Here is a 15,730-nt window from a genome sequence, read left to right as displayed (position 1 = left end):
TAGGTATTCATCTTTTCTGATGGCTGAGTAATATTCCATTGTATATATGGACCACATCTTCTCTATCCATTCATCTGTTGAAGGGCATCTCGGCTCCTTCCACAGTTTGGCTATTGTGAACATTGCTGCTATGAACATTGGGGTGCATGTGCCCCTTCTTTTCACTCTGTCTGTATCTTTGGGGTAAATACCCAGTAGTGCAATTGCTGGGTCATATGGTAGCTCTATTTTTAACTTCTTGAGGAGCATCCATACTGTTTTCCAGAGTGGCTGTACCAGCTTGCATTCCCACCAACAGTGTGAGAGGGTTTCCCTTTTCCACAGAGGATAAAATATTCTTATAACAGGTGGTTACTCTTCTGTGTTCTGTTGAGTTTCAATGATTCTTTGGGAATGACTGATCTCAAATGTGATATAAGAATTGGACACCCAGGCAAGCATCAGGTGTTCTGAGATACATGGCAGAGCTTTGAGAGGGGCTAACATTAGCCCCTGGTGGACAACACTGCTCTAGAAAGAGGCAGGAGTGCTGAGGCCAGCTGGGAGACCAGAGGAGGACAGCCAGCAGGTTAAAGTTGGGTTATGTTTGGGGAAGGGGTCCTCTTCCCTCCTGTTCCCCCTGCTGACACATGGGCACTGGAGGGTTGCACCAGCATGTGTGATGGGAGCAACATGGCCTTCCCTGCAGAACCATATGTTTCTCTCTTCTGTAATTCAGAATTTTCCTGAGCCCCTAATATGTATATATAATGTTTTTTATTTTAACAAAAGATATATAACATGAAATTTATTGTTTTAATCATTTTTAATAGTACATTCCATTTGTATTAAGTACATTCATATTGTTGTGCAACCATCACCACCATCCATCTCTAGAACCTTCTCATCTTCCTAAACTTAAACTCTGCACTCATTAAATAGTAACATCTCATCTCTTCCTACCCTCTTTCCCCTGGCAACTACCTTTCTATGTTCTGTTTGTATGGATTTGAATATTCTAGGTACTTCATATAAGTGAAGTCATACAATATTTGTTCTTTTGTGACTGGCTTATTTCACTTAACATAATGCCCTCAATGTTCACTCATGTTATACTTTGAGACAGAATTTCTTTCTTTTTTAAGGCTGAATAGTATTCTGTTGTATAGATATACAATATTTTGTTTATCCATTCATCTATTGATCTATTGATGGATATAGGTTGCTTCAGACCTTTGGCTATTGTGATTAATGCTTCTTTGGACATGGATGTGTACATATCTGTTCAGTCCTAAGCCCCATTCTGGGGCAGTAACTGTTGAAGTCCAGTAGAACACCCAGGGGCCCTGACCTGGGCAGCTCTCTGCTTTGTCTATGAGCCTCCAGTGAGTCCAGTCACCTGGAAGCCTGACCTTCATAGGGAAGGAGGGAAATGGCCCTGCTGACCCTTCTAGGGGCAGTGCTAGACCCTGAACCAGAGGCCAAAGACAGAATGAAGAGAGCTTTAAGATGGAGCAAGGTTACAAATTTCAATGCTCTTTCAAGTGGAATGAAAATTTTCTTCTTTTTACACAAATCTCCTGAAAGTAAAAGATTATAGAAGAATTTCCCAGGAAGCAAGGACCATATCACTTCTGCTTCAGACTCTGCCCACCAGGCTCACAGGGCCCAGGCATTCTGTAGATGGGCCATATCCAAATCTGAGAGGCACAAGAGGGTGGCCAAGGGAGGTTCCATCCACCTATAGTTACCCACCAGGGTACAGGGGCCACCGGATTGAAAGAAAGCCTTCACCAGGACTGCAAATGGCCTTGGAAGACAGCAGCTCAACTCAGCACATCCTTACCTGCTCCTTGATGCTTAAACACCTGGGGACTCAGCCTGGTCTTCATGGTGAGAACTTAGACTGTGGGTACTACTTATTGCCCCTGGGAGAAACAGGTGGTGAAGGACACTACCCTGGTGTGGAACTATATTATCTCTATCTTGCTTGACTCAAAGCAAGGCCTAGAGAGGAGAATGGGGTGAGAGGGCACCAGGGTGTGAATGGAAGAGAAGGAGGCAGTGGCTTTCAGTGCCCTGGGGAAGAGGTGTTTCTTTCCTCAAATGGGGGACAAAACCTGGAGTTCAGCACCTGCCAAGAAGAAGTGCTATAGCAAATATCCTAGGATTTCAGCAGAGACCATGAAGGGCCACATCCTGCTTGTAAAAGTCAATTAGAAATAGACCACTTTAAGAAGTGCCACTTTGAATCTTCAAAGAACTGAAATGAAAGAACTAACTACCTAGAATTCTATAGGCAGCAAAATTTTTCTTCAAAATTGAAGGTGAAATAAAAACATTCTCAATCAAAAAGGAGAGGAATCTTAAAAGTTTTAGAAGATCAAAAGGGTTCAGAGTATGTTTTCTGTTTACAGTAGACAACTACAATAAAAACTCAATTTGAAAAACTCTAGGTCCTGTAAATTTAGTAGTATATTTCTAAATAAGCCAAGGGTCAAAGAAGAAATCACATAGGAAATAAGAAAATACTTTGAATCAAAAGATAATGAACATATGGCATAACAAACCTTCTGAGATGCAGCCAAAACAGGGCCCAGAGGATAATTTATCATCTTAAAATCCATGTATTAGCCATGCTTGAAGGACGCAGGGGGAGGGGGAAACTTTGCTGAACCCCTAGGACAAGGGCTCCCAAGGAAGTACAATTGTTTAGTGAGAAGATAGTTTTTGAAAAATAAAAACACAAATGAAAAAATTAACTAACTAAAAGATGTATTACCAAGATCCAACCAAAAATAAATCCTTAAGAGAGTTCTTCAGGGGACAAGAAATAACCCCAGTGAAAATAATGTTGTAGGAATGATGCAGAGCAGAAGGGTAAATATGTTGCTAAATCCAATTAATTTAAGACAATCATATTGTCTTACGGGCTTTTGAATATATATAATTTAAACACCTGACAACAATAACACACTAGGTGGGCAGGGAGTTAGGAGTAATAATGTTCTAAGGTCTTTCCACCATCCCTGAAATGGTAAAAGTACTAATTTACAGTAGATACAAGTAACTCAGTGATGCTTGTCACAATCACTAATGGTACCACTAAAAGAAGAGTAAAGTAAGGGGTAAATAAAACCGCTGAGAGGAAGAAATGGAATAATAAGATCTTGAATAATTTAAAAGAATGCAAGAAAGGAGAAAATAAGGAACAGACAATGAGATGAATAGAAAACAAATAATTATATGGCCAATTGGAATCCAAACATATCAATAATGGTAATACTAGTTGTCAGGGATCAGTAATACAAGTCATTGTAAGTGGAATAAATCCTCAAAATAAAAGACACTTAGACTGATTTTAAAAACTGTTTGCTGCTCACAAAGCCACATCTTAATGATTAGGACACCATCTGTGAGCAAAAAGATGAATAAAGACATATCATGAGAACAATAATGAAAACAATGCTGATGTAGGAGCTCTGACATCACACAAAGCAGATTGCAGAGCAAGAGGATTTCCTTGGGATAAAAGGTACAACTAACTCATAATGGTAACATGGTTGACCACCAAAAAGGTGTAAAAATTCTATTTGTATAAGCACTTAATGACAGAGTCTCATAATACATAAAGCAATCATTGTGGAAAAGAAGAACAAATTCACGATCAATCACAGTGAGAGATTTTAACACATTTCTGAGCAACAGACAGAAAAGGAGACTGAAACCCAAACCCAAACCAAACCAAACCAAACTCAATATAACCAAACAAAGCAAAAAAGGTAAGTATATGGAAGGTTTGAACAAAATGGTGTACTGAGAGGTATCTAACTCCTAAAAAATACAGAATATACATTGTGTTCAAGAACATATAGAGTGTTGGCAATATTCTGGGCAATAAAACCTCAACAAATTTCAAAGAAGATAAATAATAGGATATTTTCTGACTACAGTGGACTTCAGCTGGAAGTCAACAGGAGAGAAGATGATTGGAAACTGGCTATGGTAGTAATTAAACGACATAGTCACAATAGCCCACAGATCAAGAAAGAAATCACAGTGAAATTGAGAACATATTTTGGAGGGAGGGAAAACTAATCATACCAGACTGGGAGGATGAAGCCAGATGTATCTTCTGGCAGAGGAGGGTCAGGACAGTGGATTAAACACCTCCCCAACCTTCCTCATTGCCGGCCGCACACCCTGTACTTCCCTGGGTCTGGCTAGTGGTGGGCTCCAGCCAAGGTTGTAGGCAGGCTTGACAACGGCCTCCAGCCCCAGAAACGGACTCATCAGGGTTCCCAGGAATCTGTGTGACTCTGGCAGTTGATGCACTGCTGTGGGAGCAAACAAGGTGGATACAAAGCTCTGCAGGAGTGGGGCTGAAATAGCAGCTCAGGCAGGCAGCCCTGGAAACACGCAGGAAACAGAGCATGTGGCATGCATGCCCTGTGTCCAGGGTTTTTGTGACAAGGGGTGATGATGTGACCCCATATTCTGCTTTCTGTTTGGTGATGTGGGAGGGACAAGGCAGGTAGATGGAGAGGTGGAGCTGACCAGAGGCACCAGTCAAAGGGGGGAGGTCAGCAGCTCTGAGGGCAGGGTTGTGTGGGATCCGGAGATGTGGAGGGCAGCCCAGCAGCTGCTGCCACCCCCTCCTCCCATGTGTCACCAGTCCTTGGTGCTGACAAAGGACAGCATGTTCCTGAAGACGCCTCTGCTTCTCGGACTCATTGTGCTGGGCACCCATGTCTGGACCATTCAAAAAGAATTTGTAGACATTTGTAAGAACCATGATTATTTTGTGGCATCTGTGGAGTTTGCTCTGGCTTGGTTCAATGATGACAACATGGAAGAAGACTCATACAAGTTGTTGGAGGTTGGGCAGGCCCAGCAAAAGGTGAGTTCGATCATTCTGTCCATGCCCAGATTCTGGTCCCTGCATGAACAGCCGTGAGCTGGGTGCCATGCCAGCAGGGCCCTGATAGGGAGGGTCTCACCTCTGCACCACACTCCTGAAGAGACTGGGTGTGGCCCCTTCCCTGCACAGCACCCACCAGCTTCCCTCAGTCTTTCCCATTTCCTGACCCTCAGCCTCTTCCTTGGACAACAACCAGCCCTGGACACCTGGAGGCCACAGGAGCTCGTTGGGGTGGTCTCCAAGCCCCTGTGCCCTGTCCTAGCTCAGGGTCTGGTGACCCTGCAAGTGAGGCTGGGTGTGCATGAGTGTGTGTGTGTGCTCGCACACGCACATGTTTGAGAGTGTGTTGTTGGTGTGTGTTGGGGCACTAGTGGATATCATGTGTTAGTTGCAAAAACTGAGCCCAAAAGTCAGCTTTCTAGATAATTCCAGTTCAGTCCAATGAGAGGCAGTTTCCTCCCCACAGTGATTTCTGGCTACATTTCTAAGTTTGAGCCCTTCTTGAGTTTTCATGCAGTTCTTTCTTTTTAACAAGATGAAATGGTAACTTTTAATAACTTCGGATAGAAGCCTAACTGACACATGGGAAAGTATCTGCTTTGTAAATATCCACCTCAGTGAACCTTAACAAGAAGAGCCCTTCTGTGCAGCCAGCTCCCACATAAAGAGGCAAGCATCCCCAGCCCCCAGGACCCCCCACATCCCTGTCTAGATGCTGCCCTGAAAGGGACTGCCATCTGTGATGGCTAATCATTGGACTAACACACCTGTTATCCTACTCTCCAGAGGAGGACACCCTGGTGTGCTCCCCTTGTGTCTGGCTGATGCCACGCAAGCATACGATTGAGAGATCAATGGTGCTGTCAGTGGTGCTTGAGCCCCTGCAGGCTCCTTGCTGTGCAGCGTCTGATCCTGTGAGCCTGTTACCTCCTGTGCATTCATAGCACTGTGATTGTGACTGGCAGGTGCAGGCCATCAGGAGGAGTGCCTCAGGGAAGATTCTAATACATGCCTTAGGTGCATTTAGGAACACCTTTCTATTGATCATATGCTTACAGAGAATTGTCTGAATATTCTATTTATATACATATTCTAGTCATTCGCCCACTTTTCTATTTGATTCTCTGCCTTTTATTCACTCATGGAAAGCAAATATTTAGCAGTTGTTTTATAATTTCTTCTTGACAGAGGTGGACAATGATATTTTTAATGGAGTTGGAGTTGCACCGCACAATTTGTAAACAACAGGATGAAGACTTCAACAACTGCCCCTTACAAGAAGGCCCAGGAAAGAAAAAGGTTTGATAATAAAATTAACAATAATATTAAGGAGGGTCTATGAAAGGAAGCTTAGGGAAGTTGTCACAATGAGTGTCTTGGTCCCTCTCCCTCCAGGTCCCAGAACTCTACCCAGAGGGGGAAGGTGGCCACACTAAGTAGACAGAGCTGCTTCCAACAGAGTAGTGAAGCTGAGCCCTGTGCTCACCTGGCTGGCCCACCAGAAATACCCTGCAGATACCCATATGACCTTCCTCCCATGATGAGACCCTCTCCCCAGAGCATAGCCTGAATGTTTCCCGAGACCTTGGCTTCTGGCAGATACTGTTCTGTCTCTGTGGTCCTAACTCTTCCTTTGCTCTTCTATTTTGGTTTCTGAGGACTGTTTAGTTTGTCTGGTCATCCCACACCCCCCTCTAATACCCTGGGCTTCAAGGACATGTCCCAATCTTTCCTCCACCCCAGGGTTGGGGAAAGCCTCCCTTCCGGGTAGGTTTGCAGCTGCTACTGAGTGTTCAGTGTCCAGCTGGACCATCTCCTGGGCAGTCTGCTGGCTCCCTCAGAACTCATGGGGGTAAGGGGCATCCAGGCTGTGTCATGGGTACTGGCAGGACCCCTGAGTGGCAAGCCATGGTCTCACCAGGACCCTCTCAGGAGCCCCTGACCCACATGTGCAGATTCAGCAACCCCTGCCCATCATTTTGGTGGAGTCTTAAGCTCCTCGGATCCTACCCTAGGCCACTGTTTCTTTTTGCTTTTCGTCATTTATAGTTTTCATGCACGTTGAACTCCTACTCAGTCTTTCATGCTAAGTGCTCTCCATGTGTTAAACTGTTCTAATCTCATAATTACTTTTTTTTTCCAAGTGGACTGCACCTTTATTGTGGATGCCAGACCAAGGATTTCCCAGTTCTCCCTCCTGAACAGTACCTGCGTGCAGAAATAGGCAGAGAAGGAGCCCATAGTTCCTCAAGCAGAAGTTCCTTTCCCTCCAGAGAGCAACAGTCAGTCTGTAGTCCCAGGTCTATTTAGTACCAGGGGAAATAAAGGTATCTCAGAGCACTTTCTGGGTCCATGTCTGTTTTGCACTCTCCCACATCTTTTATCTTTTATAAATGGTGCTGCCTGTGACAAGGGGTGGAGAATTCATCATTATTGCTCTTACCTTGACTGTAGGTGCAGAGCGTTGAATCAGTCAGACTCCTCAGCTCATGGGAGGCTGCCCTAGTGGTTCTTGCGGGGTCCCCACTGGTTGGTTGGTGTATTTATTCATTTAGTCATTCATCCTCCAATCTTCCCATGCCCCTCATCCATCCCACTCAAAAGGAATGCAGACTATTTTGCCAGGGAATAGCTCTTGCTTCTCTCTTCCAGCTCTAAGGCCAGGCTCACAATAGGGTGGTCCTTCCGAAGAGGGACCATATTAGTCACAGAGATTGGAGGTGGGTGAGTGAAGCTGATAAAAGGCTCTGCCCTCCATGGACACCCATCAAGGCATCTGCACATGAGCCCCTTGACACATAGAAGGTCATCCCAGGGCCTCTGAAGATAGCTCAGAAAATGGTAGCTCCAATCACCATGTCCCACCTGCTCCCTGATGATGCCTGTATCCCCCTTCCTAGCTCTGCCTAGCCTCCATGGCTGTCAACACCAATCACTACCCCTGGGATAGGAACTGTGGTGACAGACACCCAGCCTGATGAGCAGTTCTGTCTTTTGGGATCCTTGTGGGGAGTAACCCTGGAGGGGCAGAGTGAGGGACAGACAGAGTGAGGTGTGGGAGCACCTGGGAGCATGACTGGGACAGAGAAGCTGTGGCAATGATGCTTGGAAGAATCCTTCAGCATGGAGGGGTTAGGGGTTACCTTCCTTCCTTTTGGGTTTCTAGGGGTTCTATTTTTAGTGTGGTTCAAAGTCTGTCCTTTTCTTGCTGATATATTTCCATGATGTGGCTATAAACATTGATAGGATAGATTTTCCACATATTCTGGACTGCTTCATTGGGCACAGAATAAAGATGGTGGCCTGAGCCAGGTTTGGTCCTTTGACCAGCCTGTGCATATAATTTCTGATGTCTCCCCACAGTTTGATAGGGGCAAATATAAACTAACAAGGTAGATGTGTGGTCAGCAAAGCTAACCTATTACCTGCTCTTGGTTTGAGATCACTCAGGTTCAGAGTGGTCTAGCTGTTCATTGTTCAGAGGCCTGTGGTGGCTGAGGACAACCAGACCCTCCCTGAAGTCCGGTTGTTGCTGCTCACTGTTACCCCTCATAGGTGAACACCTTTATCGTCATTCCCATTTCACATTGGGAAGGCCTGGCATCTTGTTGTTTTCAATTATGCTGTGCTTTGAGCTCAGATACACCTTACATGCACCTGGGGGCATTGTAAATGTAACTGTGTTAGTGTCATGTGTTCAGCGGACCCAGCCACTGGGTTATTTTAAGCCCTGCACTGATGATTCTAATGAGCTTCCCTTTGGGCACCAAGGTGTGAATATAGGTTCATAACTCTGACTGTGGCCTCTTGCAGCTCTCAACAAATATGGGATTAGAAACATAGCTTTTTGGGAACTGAAAGTCACAGCTTTGCTTGAATATGGAAGTTACAACAGTTCTATCCTTGGGCTACCTCTTCTTATGGTCTCCACATTAGTAAAGCCAGACCAGACAGGGCTAGAGGGAAAATGATCAAATCCCAATCCAGTAACTGACAGAACCCACTAGGTAAAAATCAGAACATATATACAAAAATTTAAGAATCCGTTGAACAAATTTGATTTTTGATTATTTTTGGGAGTTTAGCTAAGCTACTCCATGGTACTGCTGCCTTGGCAGCTACTTTGTGTGGCCAGGAGGACTGCATGGTCTTAAAACTGACACTAATCTCTCATATAAGCACAAGCATGTGCCCTAGATAGCATCCTGCAGAGTCACAAGTAAATGGAAGCACCTGATGTGACTTCCCCTGCAGCCCTTGTGAGCAATAGTCTCCTCTGCCTCCCAGGACCTCCCCCTTGTGCTCCCTTAGAAAAGACCCTTGTGGGTTTTACAGAACTCTGTCCTTTGGGGTTGAGTTGGTCAGTCTGGTTCTATCCCAAGAACCCCGAAGTACTCCACCCAGTAAGCAGATCCTGTGGCTCCATCTGCATTGTGCCTTGACCTCCCCGTGCGGCCCTTTCACCTTGCTGAGTACTTCCCCCAGGACCTGTGAATGATCGCTCCTCTATTTCAGTTTCTCCCATGGTCCTTTGTTGAACTGAGATTGACCATGCATCACCCTGTGCTCCACTTAATTGTTAATTTCACAAATTAATAACAATTATATAGAATATTCACCACCGACTATGGAACATGTATTCTTCTTTTTTTATATAATTTTATTTATTTATTTTATGTTTTTAAGATTTTTTAAGATTTATTTATTTGACAGAGAGAGAGAATGAGAGAGCATAAGCAGGGGAAGCGGCAGGCAGAGGGAGAAGCAGGCTCCCCGCTGAGCAAGGAGCCCGACGTGGGGCTTCATCCCAGGACCCTGAGATCATGACCTAAGCTGAAGGCAGACGCTTAATGACTGAGCCCCCCCAGGTGCCCCGGAACATGTACTTTTCTTGAGCTGATAGAATATTAATCCAAACTGAACATATTCTGATCCATAAAGTGAATCTCAATGCATTTGAAAGAACTGATATCATAAGGAATAAAGTCTCTGGCTGCAATGATGTTTAGATTGAAATTAAGGAGAAAAATGGTTGTCGAGTCAGCAACACACCTTAAAATAACACAAGTAATCTCAATTCTGATTAGGGTATATGATCAAAGGAAATGATTAAAATTTATGATGTGACAAGTATATGTGGTGCTCCTGAGGTTCAGCCTCAAGGGAAGTGACAGTCTGGACCGGCACACGCAGAGGATGGGCACAAGGATGACCGGTGATCACAGTCTCTCTCAAGAATGGGAGGAAATTATGACAAAAAAGCATAAACAAAGGAAAGAAGAAACAGACTGATAGAGAGGGCCAAGAAATGCAACAGCTGGTCCATTGGCAGGCCCCATGAAACCTCTGACCCCTGCTGAGAGAAATCTAGAAGTGAGGCAGTCACAACCCATGTCAGTAGTGTCTTCCTGGTCTCGAAAGATGACAATGGCCACTCTAGTCACCCTGCTGCTGGAGGTGGGGAAGAAGGGTCAGCCATGTGGGGACCTGATCTCCTCGGGAGAGCAACACTCAGGATCAGACACACTTGTAGGCAGGGTGTGGAGTCCTCGTCATGACGATCCCCAGACACCCATGCCGCCAGCTATCTACTGATGTGCAGCAGTGAAGGTGGTCACAAAGGTGTCTGCCATTCTGGCCACACTCCCGTCTCTTTCTGGGGTAATCCCAGTCTGTACTTATGGCCTATCTGAACAGCTGTGGCCCTGGCCCTGTACCCTTTCTGGGATCATCATCAATGTGCAGGTGTCTGTTTACTCCCCATGCCCAAGGTGGGAAAATCCTTCCCTTGCAGAGTGTCCTCACATGCATGGACAGCATGTCATAATTTCTTGGTCCACTCACTCCCAATGCCTTGTATGAGGCCAGGCAGGACACTCACACGTACTGTGCTTCCCCCGAGGAAAGCCTAACAACAATGACTTGGCAAAGGCCATGGGACCTCAAAGTGGCAGAACTGTGTGGAAATGCATGTTGGCTAGGGCTGGGCAAGGCCTGTCTTTCCCAGTCCCTGATCCCTCTCATGCCCATGGCTGCCATCCACATCCATTCCAGCAGAGCCCTGCCCTGGGCTAGTACCCACTTTGTCCTGGATTTCTCTCCACCTGCCCAGTACATTAGAAATCCCTCTCCCCACTGCCAAACACAGCCAGACCTCATGGCAAGCAGGTCAGCAGGTGCCAGAGGTGGTGGAAGGGATGGTAACCCAGCCCCAATGGTAACCCTTCCCTGTACCCTCCTGATGGCTGCAGCCATGGTCAGAGGTAGACCTGGTTTTTACCTCAATCTCCTAGAGCCCACCAGTGTTCCTAAGAGTTCCTGTGACTTGGCAGTTGTAGGATGCAGTGCTGTGAGAGCAAGGGAGGTGGGTTCAAAACCCCCATTCAGAGCCTATTAGGGCTGGACTGGGGCAGGTGGAGGTAGCCCTGGAAACAGAGCATATTGCATGCATGTTCCTGGGTCCAAGGCTTATGGAACAAAGCAGTGGAAATGGTGAGCCCCTGCTCTGCCTTCTGTTAGTGATGATGGGAGGGACAAGGCACAGACAAGGCAGGATGAAAGGGAGGAGCTGGACAGAGCACTGGCCAGCAGCCCAGGGACTCCTTGGGGTAAGGCTGTGTGGGATGCAGAGCTTTGGAGGGTGGCCCCGCGCTGGCTGCCAGCCGTTTGCTGCTGGCTTCCAGGGCTCACGCCAGACAACATGCTCCTGAAGGCACCTCTGCTTCTGGGGCTCATTGTGCTGGTGCCTCATGTCTGCAGTTCCAACTTTGTGGACATTGATAGGAGAACAAATTACTTTACCCTGTGTGTTGAGTTTGCGGTGTTTCATTTCAACCAAGTTTACCCAGATGAGTATGCGTATAAGCTGCTGTGGGTACGGCGAAGCCAGCGCAAGGTGAGTTGAATGTCCTCCTTCCATGTGGCTCCATGTTTGCCCTGGGACCACACCTGGGAGGGGCGAGTCCTTGATCTGCAGGAAAGAGCAATGGATGTTTTAATTTGGTAAATATTGTTAAAAAAGTTACAAGGTTTCATTAGAAGTGTTCCGAGTTTCTGATTTGTTTCCTTCATGAGCAAGTTCCCTGAATAACAGAGGGAAGGAAAGAAGGTGAGCAGAAAGCAAGCACTGAACGCAAAGATCCAGCTGCCGAGTGAGAGAGGGAAGAAAAGCTGCCAATGAGGTGGCTAGGAGAAGCCAGAGCCGCAGGGAGACAAGAAACCAGAGAGACTAAGAGACGTGGTAGCTGGGGAGCACCAGCCCGAGAAGGAAAGGCATCACAGAAACTGAGCTGTGAGGCTCCTGCATGAAACACTGTAGGTCCAGGGCTGGGCAGGAGGTAGCAGAGAAGACAGATTGGGACATGTTCTCATGGGGCTGTGGTGCTGGTGAGGACAGACCAATGGCCTCCAAGTTCATGAGTGGAATAGTGGAAGGCTGGGGAAGAGCAGTAAGTGTGGGGGCCTAGGGCAAAGGCAAGGCTAGGGGCATGGGGGGCAGTCAGGGAAGGCATCTCAATGATGGGTACTCCTGGAAAGATACAGTCATCTGGAGGTTGGGGATGAGAAGGGCAGGCAGCCCTGGGGAGGACCCTGGATGGGGACAAGCAACAAATACACTTGCAGACAGCCTGAAATTCTGTGGACTGGCGTTGCTGGGAAGGAGGTGCAGAGAGGCAGGAGTGCAGGGGTAGGTAGGGCTGGGGGCACCTCAGGGCCCCAGGCAAAGATTTGAGATGTTATCCTTGAAGATCTGGGGATCCATTGAAAAAAGTTGCTCAGGGCTCCACAGGCCATGGCAGGCTGAGACCAGGATGCAGGGGATGGTCCTCTGGTCACTGGGAAGTAAAAGAAGTGCTGGCTTCTGCATCTGTTGGAGGTTGATGTGGGGTGCACTGGTGTGACAGTGTAGAGAAAGAGGGGGTCAAATATGGACCCCTGGTGTTTTCCCAGAACACGTGGGTGTGCAGTGACTCCATCAACTGAGACAACAGAGCAAGGTTGGAGGAAACACAAACAGATCTGGGCAGGACACATCACATTTAGGATTCCTGAAATAGCCCATGCAGAAGAAGGCCATGGGTTATAGAGCCTTAAGAGTAGAGAAAACATTGGGCCTGATAGAAATGTGTCCTTAGCCTCTGTTGGGCAAACCTTTCCCACTACTGTTTATTCTTATCACTTCATGCTTTCTTTGAATGGAATACAGACTGCTGTTCTGAACTCATTCTGTGCATGCCCAGATTCTGGTCCCTGCATGAACAGTCTTGAGCCAGGCACCATGTCTGCAGGGCCCTGATGGGGAGAGTCTCACTTCTGCATCACACTGGGTGTGGCCCCCTCCCCTCACAGTGCCCACTGGCTTCTCTCAGTCTTTCCCATTTCCTGACCCTCTGCCTCTTCCTTAGACAGCCGCCAACCCTGGACACCTGGAGGATGTGGGAACCCCTGGGCATAGAACCTGTAGCTGCTGCTCCAGCCCCTGTGCCCCGTCCTAGCTCAGGGTCTGGGGGCCATGCAAGTGAGGCTGGGTGTGCATGAGTGTGTGTGTGTGTGTGTGTGTGTGTGTGTATTGTTGGTGCTTGTTGGGGCACGAGTGGATATCATGTGTCAGTTGTAAGAACTGAGCCCAAAAGTCAGCTTTCTAGATAATTCCAGTTCAGTCCAATGAGAGGCAGTTTCCTCCCCACAGTGATTTCTGGCTACATTTCTAAGTTTGAGCTCTTCTTGAGTTTTCATGCAGTTCTTTCTTTTTAACAAGATGAAATGGTAACTTTTAATAACTTCGGATAGAAGCCTAACTGACACATGGGAAAGCATCTGCTTTGTAAATATCCACCTCAGTGAACCTTAACAAGAAGAGCCCTTCTGTGCAGCCAGCTCCCACATAAAGAGGCAAGCATCCCCAGCCCCCAGGACCCCCCACATCCCTGTCTAAATGCTGCCCTGAAAGGGACTGCCATCTGTGATGGCTAATCATTGGACTAACACACCTGTTATCCTACTCTCCAGAGGAGGACACCCTGGTGTGCTCCCCTTGTGTCTGGCTGATGCCACGCAAGCATACGATTGAGAGATCAATGGTGCTGTCAGTGGTGCTTGAGCCCCTGCAGGCTCCTTGCTGTGCAGCGTCTGATCCTGTGAGCCTGTTACCTCCTGTGCATTCATAGCACTGTGGATGTGACTGGCAGGTGCAGGCCATCAGGAGGAGTGCCTCAGGGAGGATTCTAATACATGCCTTAGGTGTACATATGGACATCTTTTTGTAGAAAAATGGAGAATTAAGAGGAAAAGGTGAAATAATAAATCAATTTAAAAATAAGAAAAATAAGAGACATCGTACATATGTATGTCCTTATTCATTTATGTATGTATATTCACAGCTTTTGCCTGTTTTCTTTTTGGTTCTCTGTTTTTCTTACTAACGCAAAGTATTTCATTGCAGTTTCTACAATTTGTTCTTAACAGGAGTTTACCTTGATATATTTAATGGAGTTGGAATTGGGCCAAACCATTTGTACAAAACAGGATGAAGATCTGGAAAATTGCCCCTTGCAAGATGGCCCAGAAGAGAAAAAGGTTTGAGAATATGATGAACATTCATATAAAGGAGGACTGATGGGAGAAGGCTTAGGGATGTTGTCAGGGATGATCGTGGGCCATAAAAAGAGTCCTGGTCCCTCTCCTTTCAGGTCCCAGGGTTCCCCGCTGAGGGAGAATATGGTTTTTCTAGGCCATCAGAGCCCTGTGCTCACAGCTGGCCTGTGTAATGAACTTCTTGTGTCATCATCTATGAGCTGATATCGTCCAGGGGACTCAGACCCTGGGCATGAGCCTGAGTCAGGATGACAACCCTCAGTGGGGCTTTTCTCAGCCCCACCCCCTATCCCAGTCTGAGGGGCAGCCTCTCCTCTGGGTAGGTTTGCAGCTGCTACTGAGTGTTCAGTGTTCAGCTGGACCATCTCCTGGGCAGTCTGCTGGCTCCCTCAGAACTCATGGGGGCAGGGGGCATCCAGGCTGTGTCATGGGTACTGGCAGGACCCCTGAGTGGCAAGCCATGGTCTCACCAGGACCCTCTCAGGAGCCCCTGACCCACATGTGCAGATTCAGCAACCCCTGCCCATCATTTTGGTGGAGTCTTGAGCTCCTCGGATCCTACCCTAGGCCACTGTTTCTTTTTGCTTTTCGTCATTTGTAGTTTTCATGCACATTGAACTCCTACTCAGTCTTTCATGCTAAGTGCTCTCCATGTGTTAAACTGTTCTAATCTCATAATTACTTTTTTTTTTTCCAGGTGGACTGCACCTTTATTGTGGATGCCAGACCATGGTTTTCCCAGTTCTCCCTCCTAAACAGTACCTGCGTGCAGAAATAGGCAGAGAAGGACTCCCTTGCTCCTCAAGCAGAAGTTCCTGGGATACCTGGGTAGCTCAGTTGGTTAAGCATCTGCCTTCAGCTCAGGTCATGAGCCCACCGTCTTGGGATTGAGTCCCACATCGAGCTTCTTGCTCAGTGCAGAGCGGGCTTCTCCCACTGTCTGCCACTCCCCCTGCTTGTGTTATTTCTCTCTCTCTCTCTGACAAATAAATAAATAAAATCTTAAAAAAAAAAAAGAAGTTCTTTTCCCTCCAGAGAGCAAGAGTCAGTCTGTAGTCCCAGGTCTATTCAGTACCAGGAAAATTAAAGGTATCTCAGAGCACTTTCTGGGTCCCTATCTATTTTACACTCTCCCACATCTTTTATCTTTTATAAATGGTGTTGCCTCTGACAAGAGGTGGTGAATTCATCATCATTATTGCTCTTTCCTTGACTGTAGGTGCAGAGTGTTGAGTC

At 46.8% G+C, this 15,730-nt stretch overlaps 2 protein-coding genes across 3 annotated transcripts; both read left to right on the top strand.

Moving 5' to 3' along the window:
- Positions 1-4,678: 4,678 nt before the first annotated feature.
- On the top strand, positions 4,679-7,124 carry LOC148163568 (putative cystatin-16). 2 transcript variants are annotated; one of them, XM_088026233.1, is made up of 4 exons: positions 4,679-4,879; positions 6,089-6,199; position 6,234; positions 7,045-7,124. In XM_088026233.1, the coding sequence occupies exons 1-4, from the start codon at positions 4,679-4,681 to the stop codon at positions 7,122-7,124; spliced, it is 393 nt and encodes a 130-aa protein (XP_087882359.1). The 2 variants fall into 2 exon arrangements, with proteins under 2 accessions (XP_087882359.1, XP_087882360.1); XM_088026234.1 differs by lacking the exon at position 6,234 and having other exon boundaries at positions 6,089-6,196; positions 7,041-7,124.
- Positions 7,125-11,570: 4,446 nt separating this feature from the next.
- LOC148163567 (putative cystatin-15) lies at positions 11,571-15,272 on the top strand. Its single transcript, XM_088026232.1, has 3 exons — positions 11,571-11,795; positions 14,366-14,476; positions 15,192-15,272. Exons 1-3 carry the CDS (start codon positions 11,601-11,603, stop codon positions 15,270-15,272), a joined length of 387 nt encoding a protein of 128 aa, XP_087882358.1. The 5' UTR covers positions 11,571-11,600.
- Positions 15,273-15,730: the final 458 nt, after the last annotated feature.

This window comes from Eumetopias jubatus, unplaced genomic scaffold, assembly GCF_037043125.1.
Source record: "Eumetopias jubatus isolate StellerSeaLion01/CBP00866 unplaced genomic scaffold, mEumJub1_p1.0 scaffold_9, whole genome shotgun sequence".
In the NCBI taxonomy this organism is placed as follows: Eukaryota; Metazoa; Chordata; class Mammalia; order Carnivora; family Otariidae; genus Eumetopias; species Eumetopias jubatus.
This window is presented reverse-complemented; position numbering and strand designations above follow the sequence as displayed.